At 38.6% G+C, this 22,721-nt stretch overlaps 1 protein-coding gene across 4 annotated transcripts in view; it reads left to right on the plus strand.

Moving 5' to 3' along the window:
- Positions 1 to 22,721, plus strand: part of macrod2 (mono-ADP ribosylhydrolase 2) — a 398,210-nt gene that overhangs the window by 252,924 nt on the left and 122,565 nt on the right. For all 4 annotated transcript variants that reach the window (XM_088421192.1, XM_088421193.1, XM_088421194.1 and 1 more), the window contains exon 7: positions 21,800 to 21,830. In XM_088421192.1, coding sequence (XP_088277318.1) covers positions 21,800 to 21,830 — 31 coding nt within the window. The remainder of the gene's footprint in view (positions 1 to 21,799; positions 21,831 to 22,721) is intronic.

The following is a 22,721-nucleotide window of genomic DNA, read 5'->3' on the forward strand; positions in this document are numbered from 1 at the left end:
AATTATATATTTTTACATTCAACCCTTTTAGTTTGACCATTGTTTTAAGTATAATATTTGACTATTTTCTCAAAAATACCCGCTGTTAATGGAACCATGAGCTCTGTATTTTATTTGTGCATTAATTAATAATGTCATTCAATGGCTTCTATATTATTCTGTTTTTCTTGTTGTCACATTGCTGAAACATGGAATTAATTGAAGAATTAAACAAGGCTGTGGAAACAATTTTATCAAGGTTAAAAATTAAATTTAGGCTAATCTTCTCTTTTAGGTTCATGTTTATCCAGAGGAATCAGTGGCTCACCAGTCATGCACCTCACCGGATAACTGTGAAGCCTAAATTCAGTACACCACTTATAGCACTCCCTAGCTGTGGTCTGCACTCAATGAGTGGACCTCTTGTTAAAAACCTCTGAATGTGTTAAATGTTGAATCAAATAGTATTCTTTGATTTTGAGTGCCTAGCATTTCTGTCATTTTTGCAGGCTGTGTGGAAAAAAGAACGATATCAAACACAGGTACTCGTGCTCCACTTCCAGTGCTAACTCCCCAAGTGATTAAGTCTTCTGGATTAACTATCTGAACATTTCTAACAACAAAAAATGTCCATCACGATGCTTTCAGAATCTTTCTTAAACAAGAGCTGTCCAGAAGTGAACTAAAAATGTATGAGAGAGCCAAATTTGGCCTTATATAGCAAAGTACTGTTGCCATTTTAGGACATAACAAGGGTAGAACACATTTTATTAGGAATTAGCTTGATTAAAGCATAATTTGTGTGCACCCACCCACTACTGCATTTTCAGTTGAGTGCATTATCCTCCTTATCCTTAACATCTGTAATTGTAAGCATTGAAATTACTTCATTATGCAGTGTGCCATCAAACGGCATAAGTGACAACAAATCAGACTCAATTATCTGCTGTGTGATATAATGCCCTCTTGTTTACTCATAATGTACGTATTTAAAGTATGTCGAGAAGGAATAGCATTGTGTCATTTTGACCACAGTGTCCATCCACAACGATCCATGGTTGAACTTAAGGTCTTGCTCTAATTAAGGGGTAATTACCTAGATGTCAACTCTGTATCACAACTGAGCTGGTTGTCTTGCTGAGTGGTTATTAACCAGTCCACTTTGAAGCCAATCAGCCAGCCATTGCTTGTGACCCACTTTCACATACAGTACCTGCATGTATCAGCTGAAGGTTAATTAGACTGAAGCTTTCGAAAGGTCACTGCGCCATTTAAATTAGTCATTGCTATTTGTCTGATCTGAATCACGAGCAACACTGGGCCAATTAGATCAAATTACACTGATTGTCGTTGTGGTGGCCTGCCAGTCTATGTTAATGACCATGGGAGCGCCTATTGCACCACCACTCCTATTCAGAAGGACACAACCACCTTAGCAGCAGGGGGCGCTTCAGCTTCAAATCCTACTGGAGGAGCCCATGCCACATGGCGTTTTATGTTTGTTTTTTTACACTCGAGGAATGCAGTTTTCATATATATATACAGTCGGCTCCCTCTTTTACGAACATTTCGACCTACGAGCGTGGACCACGGAGTTTTTTGTCCCCCACTTACGTGCAAACCTTTCGTCTTACGAACAATCTGACATGCCGGCCATTGTATTAGTTCAGATAATTTCGCTCTGCCGCGTCAACAAAATTATTAGACGACGCTGGTCACGGCAACGTTGAACGCTATTGTTCTTACAATGTCACAGTCACTGTCTCAGTCACGGTGTCAGTCACGGAGTCAGTCACGGAGATGCCGATATGCTATTGGTCGATTAAGGTCACGGTCGGTCTCACTCACTGAGATGCTATTGGCCGGCGTCACGTCAATCACAGAAATGCCGATATTCTATTGGCCGAACGCCTTTATCTAGCTTGATGGCACAGCTGGTCGGGATGGAAGGAAGGAGAGAAAATGAGTGAAAAACGGAAGGAAGGAATGTTGTGAAGACTTTGCAAACTTTATCTGTTAGACATGGCTTCTAAAATTGCTAGTGGCGGTAAAGGAAGAAGTAAGAGGATGATGACAATAGAAACCAAGCAGGAGATAATAAAAAAAAAAAAAAAATACGAAGGAGGCGCATGCATAGTTAACCTTGCTCGTGAGTATGGATGGAACCGCTCGGCAATCTTTTAAGGGCAAGACTTTCCTTGCCGGGGGGCGGACCTCGCTCGACAACAAAATGGAGAGGCTTCTTCTATTATGGATTAAAGAGAAGGCAATCGCCAGTGATATGTTTTAGTTTGAGAAAAGTTCTTGTTTAAGAAAATAAATAAATAAATTCTGCGGGTTGGTCTCTGCTCACCTCCGTCTCCACTCAGCTCAAATCACGTCGCCCCAGAGGAAAATGTCATTTATCCTTTGTGTATCCATGTTAATTAAATTAACTACACAGTAGGTTATGGTACTAATTTTAAAATTGTGTGTAAATACGTGATGGTTTTATCTCTGATTTAACCACGCGTTGCCAGTCAATGTGTACATACAATTGACATCGTTTTACTACTTCAACAAAATCATCTGCTCACTTATGACAGACACGCTGATATGCTATTGCTCTTACAATGTCACAGTCACTGTTTCAGGCACGGTGTCAGTCACGGAGATGCCGATATGCTATTGGTCGAACGCCTTCATCTAGCTTGATGGCACAGCTGGTCGGGACGGAAGGAAGGAGAGAAAATCAGTCAAAAACGGAAGGAAGGAATGTTGTTAAGACTTTGCAAATTTTATCTGTTAGACATGGCTTCTAAAATTGCTAGTGGCGGTAAAGGAAGAAGTAAGAGGATGATGACAATAGAAACCAAGCAGGAGATAATAAAAAAAAAATACGAAGGAGGCGCACGCATGGTTAACCTTGCTCGTGAGTATGGCCGTAACCGCTCGGCAATCTTCTAAGGGCAAGACTTTCCTTGCCGGGGGACGGACCTCGATCGACAACAAAATGGAGAGGCTTCTTCTATTATGGATTAAAGAGAAGGAAATCGCCGGTGATATGTTCTAGTTTGAGAAAAGTTCCCGTTTAAGAAAATAAATAAATAAATTCTGCGGGTTGGTCTCCTCTCCCCTCCGCCTCCACCCAGCCCAAGTCATGTCACCCCAAAGGTAAATGTCATTTTTCCTTTGTATATGTTATTTAATTTAACTGTACAGTAGATTATGTTACTCATTTTTAATATGTGTATAAAGTCGTGATGTTTTTACCTAAGGTTTTTGCACGCGTTGCACGCATTCACTAATTAACATAGGTTTGGATTGCCCGTCATATGAGCAGTTCAAGTTTTATATATATATATATATATATATATATATATATATATATATATATATATATATATATATATATATATATATATATATATATATATATATATGTGCGTGTGTGTGTGTGTGTGTGTGTGTGTGTGTGTGTGGTGAAATATCGGATTATGTAAAATGTGACATTTTCAAGGACCTCAGGAGGGGTAATCATCGTTGATGGGGATCGAAACGGTAATCTCTTGAGTCCCAGTGTAGAGTGGACTTATGTGAGCATCCATGGCCTTGATTGCAAGTATGGAAACCAAAAGCATTCTCCAGTTAAGATGGGATTTGCCGTGAACAAAGGCAACTTCACCAGGATGCTCAGCAAATGGCAGCAATCCTGGTTTATCCTAATGGGCCGTGACAATAATAAAGTTGCTACAAATAATTTAAGTAGCAAGGCCCAGTCAAACAGAGGGAGACTCAAGCTTGGGAATCAAACTGCTTTGCTAGATCTTTTTTTGCCTTGGCTGCTAGCTGTGCAGAGCTCCTGGAGACAGTGTTCTGAATTTCTATAAGGCTCATATATCCCTTGGTGGGGCCATCTGAGAATTCAACCGACAGCTCACACCCAACTGAGGGACTATCAGAGGAAGTTGTTGATTAAACAGATGTCGTTCCTATTATACGCCGTGAGACAAGAATGCCACAACAAGCACACATTAATTAAACATACCTGAAGATTGCGGTACACAGAGCAAAGCAAAAGACATTTCTATCTTTGTCTCTGCGTCACAGCAGGAAGGAGAAAGTTTCTCCTTTTTCTCCCCCACATTGACTTCTGAGAAGAAATATAGTAGTATAACAAGGAGTCCTTGTTTTAAAAAGTAATGACTAATTATGATGTAAAATAATTGCACTCCAAAGTGTTATGAGTTTTAGTCTCTGTTTGGTGTTTTGACTCATTCAAGCTACCCTACGAATGACTTGGGTACACTTAGCCAGGTCTATTTAAATCTGTATATTTCTGCCTTTTTGAGTGAAAAAAAAATCTATCCATATTGTGCTTTTTCAAAAAATTACCATAGTAATCCGCATGGTGCACTTTTATTCATTAACAAGCATGCCAACCTGTTAGGTACTGCGCGGATTTTCAGCTATCGCTGCCGGCTACGGAACGTATCTACCGCGATAAACGAGGGCTCACTATTATAAAAACATCCATCCGTTCATCCATTATCTGTGGCCGCTCATCCTCACTCGGTACACTAGCTAGCTGGTGCCTACCCCAACAGTCACTGGGCAGTAAGCGGGAGAAACCCCAGAACGGTTGCCAATCAACCGCAGCCAATACAAACAGTATGATTAAAATGTATCCAATCAAGTCTTTTTTTTTTTCTCTCACTACACTACCTTAACCTTTATTTGGTAAATTAACCATTCACATGACAATTTAGAGACTTACTGTGAAACTGTGAAGCCCCTATCCCATTAAGGGGCAAAATTTGCTAATTTTGCCGATGGTAGGAGATGTTGTGTTCTCATCAGGATATGTTCAAGGTTGCAATCGTTCACCTGAATGAACTTTGAGCGTGTTAAAAATATCCTTTCGGGAAAAGAAAATGTAAAACTATAAAACGATTGGTGAATGTTTGGCGACCATTTGCAACTTAGGGCACAAGCTTCACATCAATGTGCATTCGCACAAGAGAACGATATCATATGGCTTGTTGTTATGAATTTTGGAAGTGATGTAAACTACGAATGTGAAGCACCCTCAGTTCAATGCAAAATGTTTGGCGTAAATGACTGTGAGATAATAATCTGAACAAGTTAGCTTTAATGACCCCCTGCCAGTTTACGCCTTAAATGAGTCTTACAAGCTTCCCTGACTTCATAACACTTTTCTTTTAGCTTTGATTTAAGACTCGTATGAAGCCAGACGTTGAACCCCACCTCACACTTGCCTGGGCCATGTCCATGAAACTGGAATTTCCTGGTGTATCACAGGGATTCATTTCAACAAGCTCGCACCCAATTATTCTTCAATCATAGGGGCTGCCTTTACAGATGTGTTTAGTCGGGGTACAAGGCCTTTCCACTGTTCTGTGACACACTGGGGACATTTTGTCTCTCTCTGGCTATACACATGATGGAATACTTTCTTGAAATGCAATCAAAGGGCACTTTGGATTAAGATAAATGACAACAAAATATTTTTTTACATGTCTTCAGAAAGCTGTATCAAACAAGATATTTTTTCCATTACCACCTTTCAAGACCGTGTGATGCAAGGCAGCCCTTTCAAATTTGCGTGCTTGTCCACCGCCTCCATATTTGTTACCTCCTTATTCAATGGGAAAACCGAAAGAATGACCTGATAATTATGCCCCCCGTTCAAAGCAATGTAGCACTACATTATTTTTGTTTACTTACACTGCATATGCGTGCTGTCCTCTGTACAAGGCAAATAAAAGATTACTTGTTGTCGATTAGACCGCACATTAAAATCCACTGAAAAATCAGGGATGCCTCTTGAATTTGGAGCGATGTGGAAAAAGATCATTCAGGGCCACACGGCAATATTCCTGCCAATCGAAAATCTGAATTTCCCGGGTGACACTCACTCATGAGTCCTGAGAATCAGCAACCCCAATAGAGAAACCCCTGAAAAGAGATGACATGTACGCTCAGCCCTAGTTGACTTTGGCCCTCACATTTGATATCACATAAGTTATTCCAAAATGATTAGAAATAACATTAGGTATCCATTTTCATCAAAGCTACCATCCATGTTTGCCTTTTTTACACCGCTTTATGCAGCCATAAAAAAAACATTATAGAACAGAATGTCTTGAAGACTTATCCTATTGTCATTAATATTCCTATATGATTGCTATGTGACAATAAAGTCAACTGACACTAAGGCTCCATTGATTATTTTAATCAGACGACATTGTATATGCTGTTTTATATTTCTTTAATTACAGTGCTTTTACCTTTACAGCATTTGTGCCATTATTATCTCTCAAGGTCACGGTTAACGAGGGCTGACACACTGTGCCTGGCTGAAGCTGATTGACTCACTTTTAAACTGGCTCTACACAGACCCACTCAGCAATTCAAGGGCTGCATTACTTAGACTATATGGTGATATTTCAGCAGTTATGTTGTACAACATTTTTTAATAGGTGTCTGCAGATTCACTATAGGTCATACTCACACACACACTAAAAATGTTCATACCTATGTTAGTTAAGATGAGCATGTTTTGTGATATGTTTTTGTATATAAATAACCAACCTTAACATAGTATTAGTTAAATGTAGAAAACTAAGGGTAGGATTCGATACATTTTTTTGTACCTCCTACTCCTCTTTGAGCATGTCAGCAATACTGAACTGTATCCATCCGTCCATCCATCCATCCATCGTCCATCCATCCATCCATCCATCCATCCATCCATCCATCCATCCACCTTAGGCTGGCTACACCCTGAACAGGTTGCCTGGCAATCGCAGGGCACACAGGCAAACAACCATTCACACTGAAAAACCTATAACTGAGGGCAACTTGAAGTGTACAATATACCTACCTTGAATTTTTTTTGAGAATGTTGGAGGAAATTGGCGTGCGGTAAAAACCCACGCAGGTACAAAGAGAACATACAAGCACTGCACAGAAAGGCCGGGGTCGGAATCGAACCCCTGACCTCTGAAATGTAAGGCGGATACGCTTCCACATCTGTAAAATCCATTGATCTGTTTTTTTCTTTATTGTGTTTATATGTTCAGTAAATTAATTATTCAACCACCAGGTTACGGTAAACTAGGTTTAAGCAATGATTTTGCAAATACATTTTCCTCAAACTTTACTGCAACATATTAGAGGACATCTGGGAGAATGTAGACCTGTACAAAAATAAAACTGCTAAAAAAGCAAGAAATATTTATGAAAAATGATCATTTACCGCTCATAGTTTTACCGTAATATTATTGTTGGTAAATGGATATAAGGTTGGCCCTCTGTAGTCATTGTTGTGACTGATTTAGGAGCTTCTTCTTTTGATTGTTCTGTCATTAATGGCACAATCACCTTTTGCGAGTTATGCTGTAAAGGTAAGCAGCGTGGTGTGTCGTGAAATTTAAATCAGGCCTTTTGTATTCAAACAAATGAGCACATAATCTGAAATTTTAGCTATCATATAGTGTAGCACAGCAAATGCATGTCTCTTAGACAAGAACTTGATTTCCAACTCTTCAAAAAACTACACGAGCCTTCTCTTCCACATCATGCTTCAACTGCACGAATCGCTCAATTTGCGTTCAAAGCCCGCCTCAGAAAAATGCTAAGTAATGACAATGACAATCGGAAACATCAGTCATGTGCAACAAAAGGTGTCAAATATTTACATGGGAATGGTTGTAAAACCACCGCAAACTAATCATTTATACTGGCATTATCATGGACACCATTTGAAACCATTCGCCTCCAAGGAGAACTGCTGCAGAAAATCAAGGGGTATATTTTTTGCACGCAATGCGGAATGCCAGATAATCTCCGAATCTCACCTAGCTTAATATCTAATGTCACATCGAGACACCCCTGATAATAGCATCAAGCATGAAATAGATTCCAGGCCTTTCTCGTTGTGTGTCAAAGGCTTTTCTCAGGGGAGCAACGAGCGTGAGATGGAGAGTGTAGGACGATGCATGGTAAGAGTGTCTCATCGTATTAAATTAATTGAAAGAAAAGAAGAAAAACTGTTTTTACCAGACATTCGCATACATCATTTCCACTTAATGGCCTGCATTTGTGTCTTGTCTTTCCATAGTTCTTGTTTGTTCCGCAGACCTATTGTGTGATGGCATGCACTTATGCACTCAGTCAGTACTGACCTCTCAAGGGGACAGTCAATTTGAATTTAGAACAAGCAGTTCATCACATAATTATCTTTACACAAGGTTGTCTTTTTTTATCTGGACTCAGCACACCTAATTACCCCCAGCAATTTAAAAAAAAAAAAAAAACAAGCACAGTTTAGTATTTTTTCTATCAGTTATATAGTGAAGAGGTCCTATTATCAAATTGAAGAAGTGACTTCAGATGAGTGTGTACATCAGATTGTTTTTGCCTTAATCAAGGCCCTTATGAGTCTAGACGGTGAGGCATTATTGGCTCTCTACCCGCTGTGCGCTGCAAGGGATGAGGCAAAGAGGAATGTGTGTTGATCTGGCATAGATCAGGTATAATGACCTCCACAATGGACTCTTACTGAGCTTTAATTATGATCCACATTAATACTAATTACGATTCGCTCTGTTTTTGAGCCTATGCTTCATTAATTATAATGGTGCCGTAATAAAAAAAAAGAAAAAAAATGTAATCAGTGTACCCTGTGATGATGTACATGTTCATGGTTACCAATTTGTTTGGTGCTGTCGAAACAGAGCCGTCATTGCTCCAAAGTAATGTTCTGCTCCAAAAACATGTGATGTATTTGGTGCAGAGAAAATGGTTGTTCCAGTTTTAGTAACTAATTAATGCTTTATCAATATTAATGGTGAACTCCACATTTAGAAAACTGTAATTAGCCGCATTATCCTCTGGCCATTTGTGGGGAAAAAAGTTTTCTGCGCAGTTCAAATCAAGCTACGGCAACAACTCTAGTTTCTGACCAAGTGGTGATATGTGCAGCTGTGACAAGGAAGTCATTGCCAGGCCAAACAGCAGATGAGAAGCCCACTCAGCGTGCACTGCTTTTTATTCTGCTTCAAAAATGGAAAGTGCTGGATAGATGGTGTCATAATTCACGGTAGCCACCTGGTGATTCCCTCAGCGGCATAGCTTTTTTCGCTCAGCCAGCTGCTCCCTGTACTCCCAATCAATCGGCAGTCAGTGCTACCGCAATCCACGTTGACCTTGAGCGGCGTGTCCCTTCTCTTTGGTCGGAATCTTTGTGGGCATTGGCTCCCTTGTCATTCCTCCTCATTTGGAGACACACCTGCGCTCAGACCAAGATCATTATGCAGAGCAGCTTTGGGAATTTGCAACATTTAAGGAATACTTCGTACTGGTGGAATATTTTTACTGTGATTTTCAACTGTCTATGTGAGCTGTGTTTAAGCATGTGGGTATAAAGTAATTTCCCTGTCAGTGTTATTGCATCGATACTTGTAGCAAGTGTCTGATTATTTGTTTTAGTGTACTGTATTTTTGGGACTATAAGGTGTACCTGGTCATGAGGCGCAGTCTTCAAAGAAACAGGGATACGTTTTAAATTTTTAATACATAGGCTGCATCGGGTTATAAGGCGCACTAGGTCGTAAGGCACATAGGAGGCCACTGGTTTTTGTGACAAGCCAATAGTGTGGATCTAAAAAATGTATTTGCTTTGCAGATATAATGGCCAATCATAAAAGCCATGTTGGTTTACATGAGCCTTTGAAAAAACACCTTTTCGCACATGCAGCTAGATCTAGCCAGGTGCTGCCAAGCGTAGACGAACGCATTCAATCTGTTAAAATTGTGCATGTCTCTCTTTGTAAAGACATTCTACTCTGCATTTGCCAAACAGCTTATAGGTCTGTTTTGCGTTAGGCCTACTCTGCATTCTGCAGAAGGGAAGTTTAGCTTGTGCTGGTGTCACAGGTAGTCTGTTATTTGGCCTAGAAGCTTGGTGAAATAAATCTCTTTGGGGATTTAAAGGTGCATACTTTGATCAGCCAATCCTTCAGATTGCTTTTGCACTCAGCTCCAACGGCATTGCTGTGTTTCAAAACACTGCTTTTGCAGGCTAATACTTTATAGCTGTGTTCCTCACTGAAGTGTAAATGTGACAGAGCTATTTGAAGACGGGACAAGCCGTGGGGAGCACTCTCACCGACACTTTCACATCTGTAGCTTCCCCCGTATCCCTGTGCCATGAATAAAAGAAGTTGTGCAATGTGACAGGACAGGTGTATGATCCTCTCACTCCCCTTACAGTAAGAAGGAAGAGACCGTGAGTTTCGGTCTGCTGGTTCTGTGTGTTTGCACATCATCTGTGATGTGAGGATCTCGTCGCGCATCCTACCCACAGGTCATTCCATCGGATTTATATAAACGCTGTTTTACGTCTGAAAGGCTGCCCCTGAGAGTCTATTTCCTCCTAATCCTAATGCAGATGATTAGATGGTATTTATTAGAGGCAAACAGTTTTGGATGTAACTAAAAACTACAATAAAGTGTTTGTTTAACTGCGCTGATCCAAAACTTTACTGCAGCATTATTACAAATTTCAGTTTACTTACTCCAGATGAAACAATGTGATAACCTAATTTAGGATGATACTAGTTCATTTGTTGCAGTAAATAATGTGGCTTTTCAAGAAGATTTATTCTCGTTCAGTTCTAACTTTTAAGTTAGTCTATTGTGAATATATTTGAGCGTGTAACCGCTTTCATGTGTTGTGGTTTTGAAAACAAAACACTTTGACCTAGATGCAATCTTTAAATGAACAAACCAGCTTGTAGCCCAAACAGTATAATGATGATGTAATTAGCTGTAGAATATCAACAGCTGAGTTTGTGAGCTTACTGAATGTGCCTTTGGTTTTGCACATATATACTTAAAATAACAATTAACAGATGCACATATTTTATTCCTGTTAATGAAAATGATTTGCTTCATGTTTCCATACAAAATGGACTATTTTAGTTGGTGTTTTTGACCGGGACGACAACATGAAACCAAAGTTACAAATGGATTGATCTGTATTTTGGTGGCAAAATCACCCATGACATTACACAGCTGTTAAATCTTAGATTGCAACTAAATGGGACAATAATAAAGCAATTGTTATTGCCTCTAATCATTGCTTAAGTAGTCAATATGTTCTCATGAGGATTAATTAGGGATGTTATTAAAAAAAAAAAAAATCAAGTAATTTTGTCCAGCATGAGCGCTGAAATTATGGTGAGTCCTCATGTTACTGTACACCCTACTATATCTCATTACAAGTTTAAACAAATGTCATCGCAGTTAATAACATTCATTGACAAGTTAAATTCAAACTTTTTGCATGATTTAGAAAACATAAGTTGTTCTTCTATTGTGCTGTATTGCAAAAGTGTGCTTGCTACAATACACTTGCACTTTTTGACCCACCAATTAACATTAAAATACTCGTGTCTGTCCATAATTAAATATTGTTTCAGCAGCAACAGTTTTCTGAGAATTTTGTTCCCGAATCTCCCAGCTAAAAGATCATTAAGAAAATATTCATTCACACTATCACCTTTGCAGATCTTTTTTGCATTACATGTAAAGACGTGGAGCACCTTGTTTCTGCGTAGGTGTGAATATCATTATCTTTCTGCAAGTGTGAGAAACTTGGTTAGGTACAGAAACCTCTGCCCATGAGAAAAAAAAAAAAACAAAAACATATGGAATTGAGCCGACAGAAACCTTTGCCCATGAGAAAATTAAAAAAAAAAAACATATGGAATTGAGCCGACAGCATGACTAATAGCTCGCTGTTTGAACCATCTCAGCAAAACGCCTGCTCTCTCAAAGTGAGCCATTATACAATTATCAATGAGCCTGCCTCGCCTTTGAGCTCGTCCAGCAGTTGCGGACTTAACACCCTAAAAAAGAAATTGAAAAAGCGGTCTGCAGGCTGTCTTCCGTTATGCCCCGAATGAGGATGAACCTAGCACAAAGGAGCCTGTCACTCCTCATGTCCCTCCTGTCCCTAATCCCCGCACTCCTGAGTGTGCCATTATCCGAGCTCAGATCTCAGTCGTAGAATGCCCTTCAGGTCTGCATAGAGACAGGAGTGACCTCCTCAGAACAACTACGTCCTTGGACCAAAGTAATTTTCAAGGCCTAGAAACACCAGTGGAAAAACTCCCTAAAATTGACCTTTAGCTTTCATGCTTTTTGAAAATTCCCTGTGGCATTGTAAGTCATTTCAATGAAGTCATAAGAGGCATACTGTTTATGTATCCAAGCCTACTGTACTAAAAGCCTGCATTTGATGCCTCACAAAATGTGCACCGCACCAGTGTATTAAGCAAATACATTGGGTCTGACCTCTGTACCGCCTACTGGTAATTAGTGTTGGTGGCTCTTACCTCTGGCCAAGCTCAGATGCATGGCTCTATATTGCCGGCAGCTTAAAATGTGCGCGTCACTCGGGCCAACTCTGCCCACGGAATACATGGATAAGCAGATCTGCTTTACATGCAGGTTCCTCACTCTGTGTTGGTGTGCAATAAATGCATGAGCATGCCATATAAAACGGTGCTCTAAATACTGTTCGGTGAGTGGGTTTAAAATCATATTTGCTCAAAGTACTGCCACACATCTAATTTTTCCTCATTCGGTATGGAAGTGCAGTTCTAGCTGTAATTGGAAGGGATACTCTATGATTGTGTGTGTGTGTGTGTGTGTGTGTGTGTTTTTAAACACTATACAAACCCTAAAGATGAAAATAAAGCATGAATGTTTTTCTGAACAATAAATATTGATGGGAAACATCCACCCATCCATATTCTTAGCGACTTATCCTCACTGGCTTGCTGGTGCCTATCACCGTATTCGCCAGTAGGCAGGGGACACCCGGTTGCCACACAATCGCAGAGTGAACAAAGACAAATGATCATTCACACTCACAATGCATATATTTGGAATGCGGGAGGAAACCGCAGTGCCCAGGAAAGACTCACCCTAATGCGGGAACAACATGCAAACTCTACAAAGGGAGGCCGTTATGCGAGAATTGAACCTGGGACCTTTGAACTGTGAGGCATACATGCTAACCTTGATAGGGAAACAGAACTACAAAATAGAAACCACCTGTCCATTTCTAGTTAACTGCTTGTTTTTCATTTTTAATTTGCCTGATATTTTTTTTTTTGTCTTTTAACCCTCCTATTGTTGCATCAGAGTGCTCCACACAGACCTTGCATTAATGGGGCTGTGCAAATGGGACTAACTACCCATCGTCTTTGAGGAACCAAGTGCAGGGAAAGAAATCACAGACCACGTTAAGCCTCCGTTAACAAAGAGAGTTCATTAAGTCCATTAAATTCCCAGTTGACCGAAACATCCCGACTTGAAGCCACTGAGTAATTATTCTTGAAGTGAAAGACCATTGAAGAAATGAGAGGAAATAGACCCACAGTGTGTGCTTTCTACTGAAGTTTTTCAAACATCATTTATTTATTTTTTCTAGTTAAAAAAGGGGTCAAATAGTCAACTTTTTAATTGGAGAAAAAAAAAAATCTAGTTTTCTTGAAAGTAGTTGTAACGGTTAAACTTGCACGGTTAAGCATGCACGGGGTCACTGTTGAACTACCACTTGACACGCTGACTGTAAATAAGACTATTAGCGCTAAACATTGTATACCTAGACCTGTATCCTTTTTAACATTAACAAAACCAAAAAGCAATATAAATCAACTTTCAATGACTGTTCATTATTTTTACAGCGTTTTTACGGGTTACAGCAGTCTAAAACAAGCAACACCAAAGAAAAACAACTATATCAAAGTGCCTGAAACTAAAAAAAAAAAAAAAAAAAAAAATGAAATTCCTTACTTTATTGCAATTACACTGTACATTACAAAAACCAAGCCTTTTCCCTGGGGTCATCCGAGGACCCCTGGCATCACCTCGCACCCCGCCCCACTATTTGAGAAGCGCTGAACTGAAGCAACTTTCAGGTTATGAGATCATAAATGATAAATCCAAACTATGAATACAGTTATAAAATTCTGCAGATAACAATATTAGCTGGTATACATTCCATGCAGTTATATGTATTTGCAATTCACGTTTTTCTGATAGTTATCAAACATACATATGTGTATGTTTGTGTTTTACTTAACATACATAGTATGTTGTAGGTTCCCGGGAAACATTTCTGTCCCTTTCTATACTTGTGAATTTGTTCACGTGTTTCATCACTGTTGTGCTGTTATCACTACACAGTAGGATGCTTGCATAGTTAAAATACTCTCCATCTGTTGAATATTAATATCCAAACGCCAATAAAAAAAAATAAAAATTAAAAAATGTCCCCATGCTGGGTTTACACTACAGAGGTACCAGTTTAGTTCTCGATTGGTACCTATAGATCTGTTTTTGTTTTGTTTTGTTTTTAAGAAGACTCCAGGCAAATGGCCCATATTTCACTCATTGAACGGATGTATTTTGGATCAGGAACATATTCTTAGCTTGCATTGTCAATTGTAAGAGATTTTTTTTGGAGTAATCGAGAAATGACTTGTGCCTGTTGTGCGGGTAAGACAAAAAGTAAGATGTACTTGAATATCAGCCATCCAACACACTGCTGTAGTTCATGACATTCTTACTATATTGTGTATTCCTTGGATATTTCTTACTACCATATGCAACATAATTTGCTGCAAGCAGTGAAAGCATGGTGATGTAAATATATTGTATCATCTACATCATCAATGGAATGTATCTCTATACTAATAATACAATGACCAGTACGTGCAGTATGGCAGTGAAATAAAACCTTCGTATAATTTTTTAAATAATCTTCAATTAGCCCTTTGTCACGTCAGTGATTTTAGCAAGGCGCTCTTACCTTATTTCACCATTTGATTTGCAGTAATTAATATGCAACGTCGCGTCAAACTAATTTATATAGCCCTTAATCACCACAGAATTTCAAACAGCTTCACAAGTGAGAGTCACAGAGAACATCACAAATTCACAACGGCATCCCCTGAACCAGCCTCCTAGAATAGATGCCGAGTACTAAGAAAACACATAAATCTCCATTATGAAATTGACACGATGCCGGGAGACACCTCCTCACAATCAGGCCCGGTCGGTCCATCTCAACGGCAGGCCCGCCTCAGAACTCACTTCGGCCGGTCCGCACGGCAGCATACTCTTTGTTCAGCGCCATCTAGTCTAATCCCTCCCCCAAACTTTTGGCAGGAAAGAAAAAGAAGGAAACTGCAGACTGTTCAACTAAAAGCATGAAAATGACATTGAGTCTTCAGTCTGGTTTTAAGCATTTCTATGGAGGTAGCTGCTTGATTTCCATGGGTAGGGAATTCCAGAGTACTGGCACCCAAATAGAAAAAGTCCCGGACTTTTTTTTGGCTCTCGTGTTTACCAACAAACTTGTGTCCAAAGGTTTCATTACAGAACATAGGTTAATATTAAGTCAACGAGATACAAAGGTGCCCTGAACTGTGAAATATTATAGCGGTAATTAACGCAATCTTGAAATCGTACAACAATTGTACCGCAAGCCAGTGAGAGTTGGCTAGTATTGGAATAAAATGGCTTTTTAATGTGCATTTGCTAACAGAGGTGAGTTAAATATCATACCAAGGTTTTTTACTGAGTCACTTTTGGTAAGAGTATATTTTTCAAACCTTAAATAGGTGTTAATGATGAATGAGGCCAATAATCAACATCTCTGCTTCGCTGGGGTTGAGAAGCATAACATGGGAAGACGTCCATTGTTTAATCCAGGCCTCTAGCTAGGCCTCCGGGTTACAGCGATTGTGTGCATTTGGTATTACTAAAGGCACGTATAATTAGATATCATAAGCCTAGCAATCTATTATCATATTTATCTATAATATGACCAAGCCGGAGCATGTAGATCAGGCATGGCCAAGTCTGGTTCTGAAGAGCCAAAATCTAGCCTCTCGAGGATCCAACTTGTCAACACCTAAAGTAGATGCAAAAGTGCAAGTACTGACCCCTGCGGTACTCCGTACGTAACAGTATAAAGTTCAGAGGTCACACTACCATGAGAAACACGGTGTGTCCTTTCTGAGAGGTAAGCTCTGAACCGACAAAGTGCTGTCCATAAAATACCGACACGTTTGCAAGGCATTCTACTAGTATGTGATGATCAATGATGTCAAAATAAGCATTAAGGTCAGCTAATTCTCTTTCGCTATTGAGTGGCCGGCCCTGAATCCTGACTGAATACGTTCAAATAAATTGCTGGCATCCATGCAATCACTAAGATGTTGTTTCACAATAAACGGAAGATCCTGGCCTATAGTTAGAGACATTGTCAGGATGGAAGTTAGGTCACTTTAGTAGTGGTTTAACAACAATGGCCTTTATGTTCAGATACGTTTCACCACAAGGAGTGCAATGCATATAGTCTCGTGCAGCGTCTATGTCTTCAAATTTCAAAGTCGGGATGAGACTTTAAAGCCCCTCTTTTGAAATGGCAATTTTGAAATGTTAAAGAAGGCCTTGAAAAGCAAAAAATGTTTAATTAGTCGCCTCACAACAGAAGTGTGTCACAGGCGGGCTTTCACATTGCTAGAGCAGAGACCTTTTTAGTATGTGATTAAACAGGTTGTTGAAATTGATTTATGGATGTAAATGAAAGCAATGTCTCATGAAAATGTTTCTTAATGATTTTACTATTCATTTTGATCCACCGCCAGGGAATCGTCAATGGCTGCAGAACAAATCACAAGCCTTCATTAGATGATTGATGATAATTTTAACTGTCCACCTCCATATGCTGCTAATCTGGCCACAGATATCTTGAACCATGATATCAAGTGTTTCATATTCATTGGAAGTTTTTAATCACGGTGATTCAGCCCATATTTGTTGTTTCCGCTCCATTAATCAAAACTGCTGATGTTGAAGATGGTTTAATTTTAAAATCGCAATCAATGCAACTGTCTTCTTTTGTGTAAAAAGGAAAAACACATGTGCAAAAAATATTAAAATTAAATAACCATGACAATTGCTTCTTTTTTGCACCATTCACCATTCAAGCTTCCACAAAGTTTGGGCATATTCAGTTTGATGTTCCAAAAAACAAAACAAAACAAAAAAACATTGTTAAGAGAATTCTCCTTGTCCATTTCCCATTGCCGCACGACTCGCTATGGATGTAACTCCATGTTTTGTAAACAACACTATACAATTAGCTGTAGTACTGGACAATAAGCGTTTTCACTCATTGAGCAGACTCATGCGTACTTTGAGAAATTGTAGCTCTGCATACACTGATGAGATTATATCCCCCCCCTTAGGGGCTTAATCAATCCTACGTTAACGCACTATGTATGGAAAAAAATATTTGTATCTGTCTTTGTTCCTGTGCACAGTTGTACTGTTTTTATTTCTCTGGTCATGCTGGCAAACCACAATCCAAATGACCAAGACTGTCATTTGCTCATACAGTACAAACGAACCATAAACATCCAAAAATAATATATCACACAGATCTGTGTCACAACATAAGAAATCTGATTTGGGTATTTCACCATCCACATACACTCGTTATTTCCATAGTGGCGTTGCCGTGCTCCCCCTTCTACATTTTATCTTCAGTCTTTCAGAAAGAGGCATTTTCACTTTGAGATCCTGTATGAAATACCACTTTGATAGATGCAGAGTAAATCCTCTCAGTCCCTGCTTTGATCCTTTTTTATGCCCACCTGTAACTTTGGCTTCTAAAATGCAAATTACTTCAAATGCTACATGCCATGAACACATTCTCTACATTTCCATGAAGTACTCGTTGGAATAGTCACCGTAGCCCAGAGGCATATTGAGCTCTATTTCTCAGTAGTGAACGATGGGGTTCAAATCAACCATGTGGCTAGGATTAAGGAAATGAACGTGTTTTTATGTTTCCTCTTTCTATACTTCAGTCCTACATACAGCCCTGTTTCTTGTGACAAATACAATAAACATTTCACAAGACCATTTTTAATCATGATATGAGAATTGTAAAGTTCAAAGTTTTAAATGAAACTCCTGTCGACTTCTATATATAGTCCAATAAAATGTGTCCAAGTTATAGTAGTGACATTTTGAAGAACTGATTTCCAATGGAAATTCTAAAATAGGATTCATTATATGTTGTTGCCTGGTTTCTTGCACACACACACACACACACACACGCACGGAAAAAGAAAGACAGACATATAGACAGTTGCTGTAGCTGATGTAAATGTCTCATGTTTTCAAATGTGTGGTCACATGATCGCACTCTTGCTGCTATGAAATTATATAAGGTATGTGTAATGATTATACCTCTTATCTGCAATCAAGCTAGAAGACTTTAAGCTACAGGTGCAGCACTCAGGGTCCATTTCTATTGGCAGCCGAGACAATGTTTCACTCCCGGTCACTTACCCGCAAAAATGTTTCTCTACTTTACCTTCCCGCTCATAGCTCTTTTGCAGCATCTTTAACACATGCATTCATGTGAAAGTGGCTAGTACAGCTGGACTGTTGCACTTGGCCTGAGGTTGAGCCGTCTTTATTGTGTGATGTCCTACTGCTAAACAAATGACTAGAGGTTTACAGAGGGCCATTGTGGTACCACAGTTAAAAACAAGTGTATGCATAACACCAGTCATACGCGGAAGCCAATGAAACATTGCTTTAATTAAGTGACATGCAGAATATTAACATTAGTTAAGATACAGGTGGATCTTTATGCACATGTATCAGATGTGCAATTTTACCATGGTTTGTATTAGTTTGTCCATGTTTATGTAGAAACTCACTTCAAAAGTTGTCCTTAAAGAATCTAATGGGTAAAAAAAAGTAAAACGTAGAAACACGAGTCAAGTCAAGCTTGCAATAATAACAAAACCTGTTTTTTGTCGTTGTCCATGGATGAGGAGTTAAATAAATGTGCAATAGTGCTGAGAGGAAAGGTGTTCCACTTTAAAATTATGTGATAGATTCAGGAGGAGCCTCAGAAAGAGAATAATTTCCCAAGTGACCAATTTCTGAGCACTCCCTAAGCAAAGAGAATCATCAACAAGGCAACATGTCAGGCGCAGCCTCATGCCAACACGGGCCGACATGCTGACTCACTTCTAATGAGCAGCCACAGATAGAAATAATAACCCAAAGCAGGAATCATAGGTCATGACTGTCTATATACTGCTGCCTGTTCTAATTAACTCTAGACCTTCACAGTGTAAGCATATCTACAGGTATGTATGCTAACAACTACATGGTGTATTCTTGTTTGAAAACAATGAAGAAAAGTAGGTTATGCTTTACTTAGCGTACACTATTGAACTGCATGAGACTTTTATATTTACTGGGAATTTTCCAACGCATTAATGATGTCACGTCATAAAATGCTCAAAGCACAAAGAAGTGACTCTGTCCTTCACATTGCGTACTAATCTTTCACTGAACTGAACTAATCATGTTTTAACTATGTATTTTATGTGAACGCGTATGTCATATTTTAGGAAACAGTTTGGCACAAGTTAAAGAGATTAACAAGATGCCCTTGCAGCAAAGAGACCTCATCTATACATCTGCCCGAGAATTTGTTTAGGCTTGATGCGACTACAGTCAATATTGGGAATACATTAACTGACTGGATAGTTGATTTGTTTTGGGTATTGTTAGACTATCTTGAAATTTCACTACTTTTAATCGATAAAATTTACACATTAAAACATCTTCGTGAGGGAGGAGGATTTTACACATTAAAACATCAATCTTTTTTTTTTTTTTTTTGTAAGTCAATTTCACCGAATTATTATTTTGTACTTTTCAGATAACTTATCATGTATCTCAAGTGCAAAATGTTTGCAAAGGTACCATGGGGAAAGCTTGGCGCTGCATTAAAACAATAGCCATGCTTCATCATGTGTAATTTGTGTCAGAGTCAGACGGTCATCTGGAAAGGTCAAAGATACTTTAAAAGATTTAAATCTCCTTACAAAAGAAAAATGAACCTTGACAGGTGGAACCTTAGAGCTGGTAAATACGGATACAAACAGAAGCAAATTCATCCTGGCTTAAAAGAATGTCAGTGACATATTGGATTTCAAAGGGGGCAAAAAAAATAAATAATCACTTCACTCATGTATTTTACTAATTTCAGATCAATTGTTTGATTACAACATGTATGTATCCTTTCCTGATTGATACATTAACAATGCAATATGTAGTGTTATTATTTAAACATTTGTCTTATTGTCACCCTCCTCAAATAATGGCCCCAAGGCATGTTTCTCATCTTTCCATCATGCTATGAGAAAAAATACTAATGTTTTGAGCAGAGAAATCTAAATAACAAAATGCTAGCTTTACTGTCTGAAAATAAGTATACTTTTCTTCGGATGTTTTTGCTACATGAGATATTTTTTTCCTTTTTAGGCAAAAAAAATAAGCGTATATTTCTAATTATAAGCCTTTTATCCCTCTTAAAATGGACTTTTTGCAGTGCATGTCCGCCTCACAGTTCAGAGTCCTGAGTTCAAATCCAGCTGGCTCCCTCCTTCCTGTGTGGAGTTTGCATGTTCTCCCCGAGCTTGTGTGGGTTCTCTCCAGATAGTCCGGCTTCCTCCCACATTCCAAAAACATGCATGGCAGATTCATTGGACACTCTAAATTGTCCTTACGTTTGATTGGCTGTGTGAAGGGGCTTTCGTTCCTCTGTGCCCTGCGATTGGTTGGCAACCAGTTCAGGGTGTCCCCCCACCTACTGCCTATTAGGAAGAGAGCAGCAATAGAAAACGGATAATTTGATGAGTTTGTTTGTTGATATTAATGTGAAAATGTTATATTTGAAAGCTGTGTGAGATACTGGGGAATAAAATTGATCAGACCTTGAGACATTCCAGATAGAATTTGCGATATTGTTTTTTTTTTGTTGCTGTTTTTTTTTTTTAATGTGTGTGTGTGTGTTTTCAGTTTTTAGTCTTTAATCATGGAGCATTACAACGGCAAGGTTGTTAGCCTGTGACAAAACACAAAAACTCTAATCTTAGGAATAGATGCAATGGCTTTATAGCTTTAATTAAAAAAAAAACAGTACTTTAGTTGCATGTATGTCTGGTATCACTGTGCCTTATGTTGTACTGTAATTGCCATCATTTTAAATGCAAAAACAGGTGGGGTCTTTTTTGCTTACTATTAGAGTAATATTTTTAGTGTGCTAGTATATTAGTGGTTGTAATATTAATCCATTAGTTAGATGGCTGTGACATATGTTATCAGTTTTTCATTTATTAATGACTTGGCTGTTACTTATGAAGAATGCAGGGACCAAAACACAACTTCAGCTGCTTTTGAGGACAAATGGAACCTTTGAATAAGGAAAAAAAAGTGCCTATACTGTTTATTATACACTTAAAAAGATAAATGTGAAATAGGGACGCTCAGTGCAAAGCCTATGTATCACAATATACTTGCCGACACAAGTAAAGAATAATGGAACTATTTTAAGCTTTAAAGCCGTGCTTGAATAATATGTCTGCTGCAAAGTGCTACAAAGCAAGGACTATTAAACTGCAGTCACTTTCTAAAGAAGGAAAACAAAAATATAGGTAGCCTTTCTTTTTTAGCTTGTGAGAAAACATTTTTATGTAAATATAGTACTGCACATGTTTTCATGTTTGCACTTTTTCTTGGGATTTTGGAATTTAGCAAATATTGTTAGCTTAGTGGCTCTGTTCAATTTGTGTCATGCATGTTTACAGTGAATATACTTTGACAGACATTTTGTTGACTCATTTCACAGGCCTTCCCATGTATCTCCACAGGAATCTATGGTAAGATTATTTTCATTTTTTATTTATTGTCACGCGTACTGTGTGTTTTAATGGAAAATGTTCTAAATGAGAGCTTCATCCAGACCATTTAATTGTAAATGTATTTGTTCTATTTAATAATACGTAATTTTACAAGATAGTACAGTATATTGAATACAGTATGTTGAAATGTGCAAAACAATTTACCATAGTACATGTAACAAAATGTCTCATGGGGACATCTGGGCTCAAATGAACCATGCACTTGGCATTTTGCAAATGTTTCTAATTTGTTGACAGAACAAGGATCAAATTTTGTCTTAGTGAAAGGTCCTGGATGTGGAGAAACATGATTTTGGAACATACTAACTATTCAGAAGTATTTTCTCTTTAGATACAGTAATATACACACCCACTGTACAATGTAGTTGATATATAGATACTGTATACTTTCACTTGCAAATCATCAGAAAAGTGTTTCCAGAATGATAAGCCATATGAATTAATAGGAATAAATTAAAGTGAATAAGGTGTCATTTTTTTGTCCAAATTGCTTTTCGTGTGGTTCAATAATGTCAGTGTGACTGTGAGTTTCTATTGAATAATATCTTGGACTTGTAATTGTTAGCACAGTCGTATCATAAGTGGTCTGGTGATTTGATCACTCGTTATTAGCAGAACATTATATACCTGTGGTGCAAACATTGCTCCCTCAAGCGATCCTGTCATACGCTTGCAGCAGCCGTAACGCCCCAGTGAGCATCAGTTAGGTCAAAACCAGAGCACATTGGATTCGTTGTTGGCACATCATCCAAAAAAAGCACTGTCCAAACTGTTGGGTATTTTATTAGATTTATTGTTACAAAAATCTCTGGCATCACTCTTTTACAGCAGTGCAGGATTAACAGAATA

The sequence above is a fragment of the Hippichthys cyanospilos genome, chromosome 8 (assembly GCF_059441005.1).
Source record: "Hippichthys cyanospilos isolate Australia breed blue-spotted pipefish chromosome 8, RoL_Hcya_1.0, whole genome shotgun sequence".
Lineage (NCBI taxonomy): Eukaryota > Metazoa > Chordata > Actinopteri > Syngnathiformes > Syngnathidae > Hippichthys > Hippichthys cyanospilos.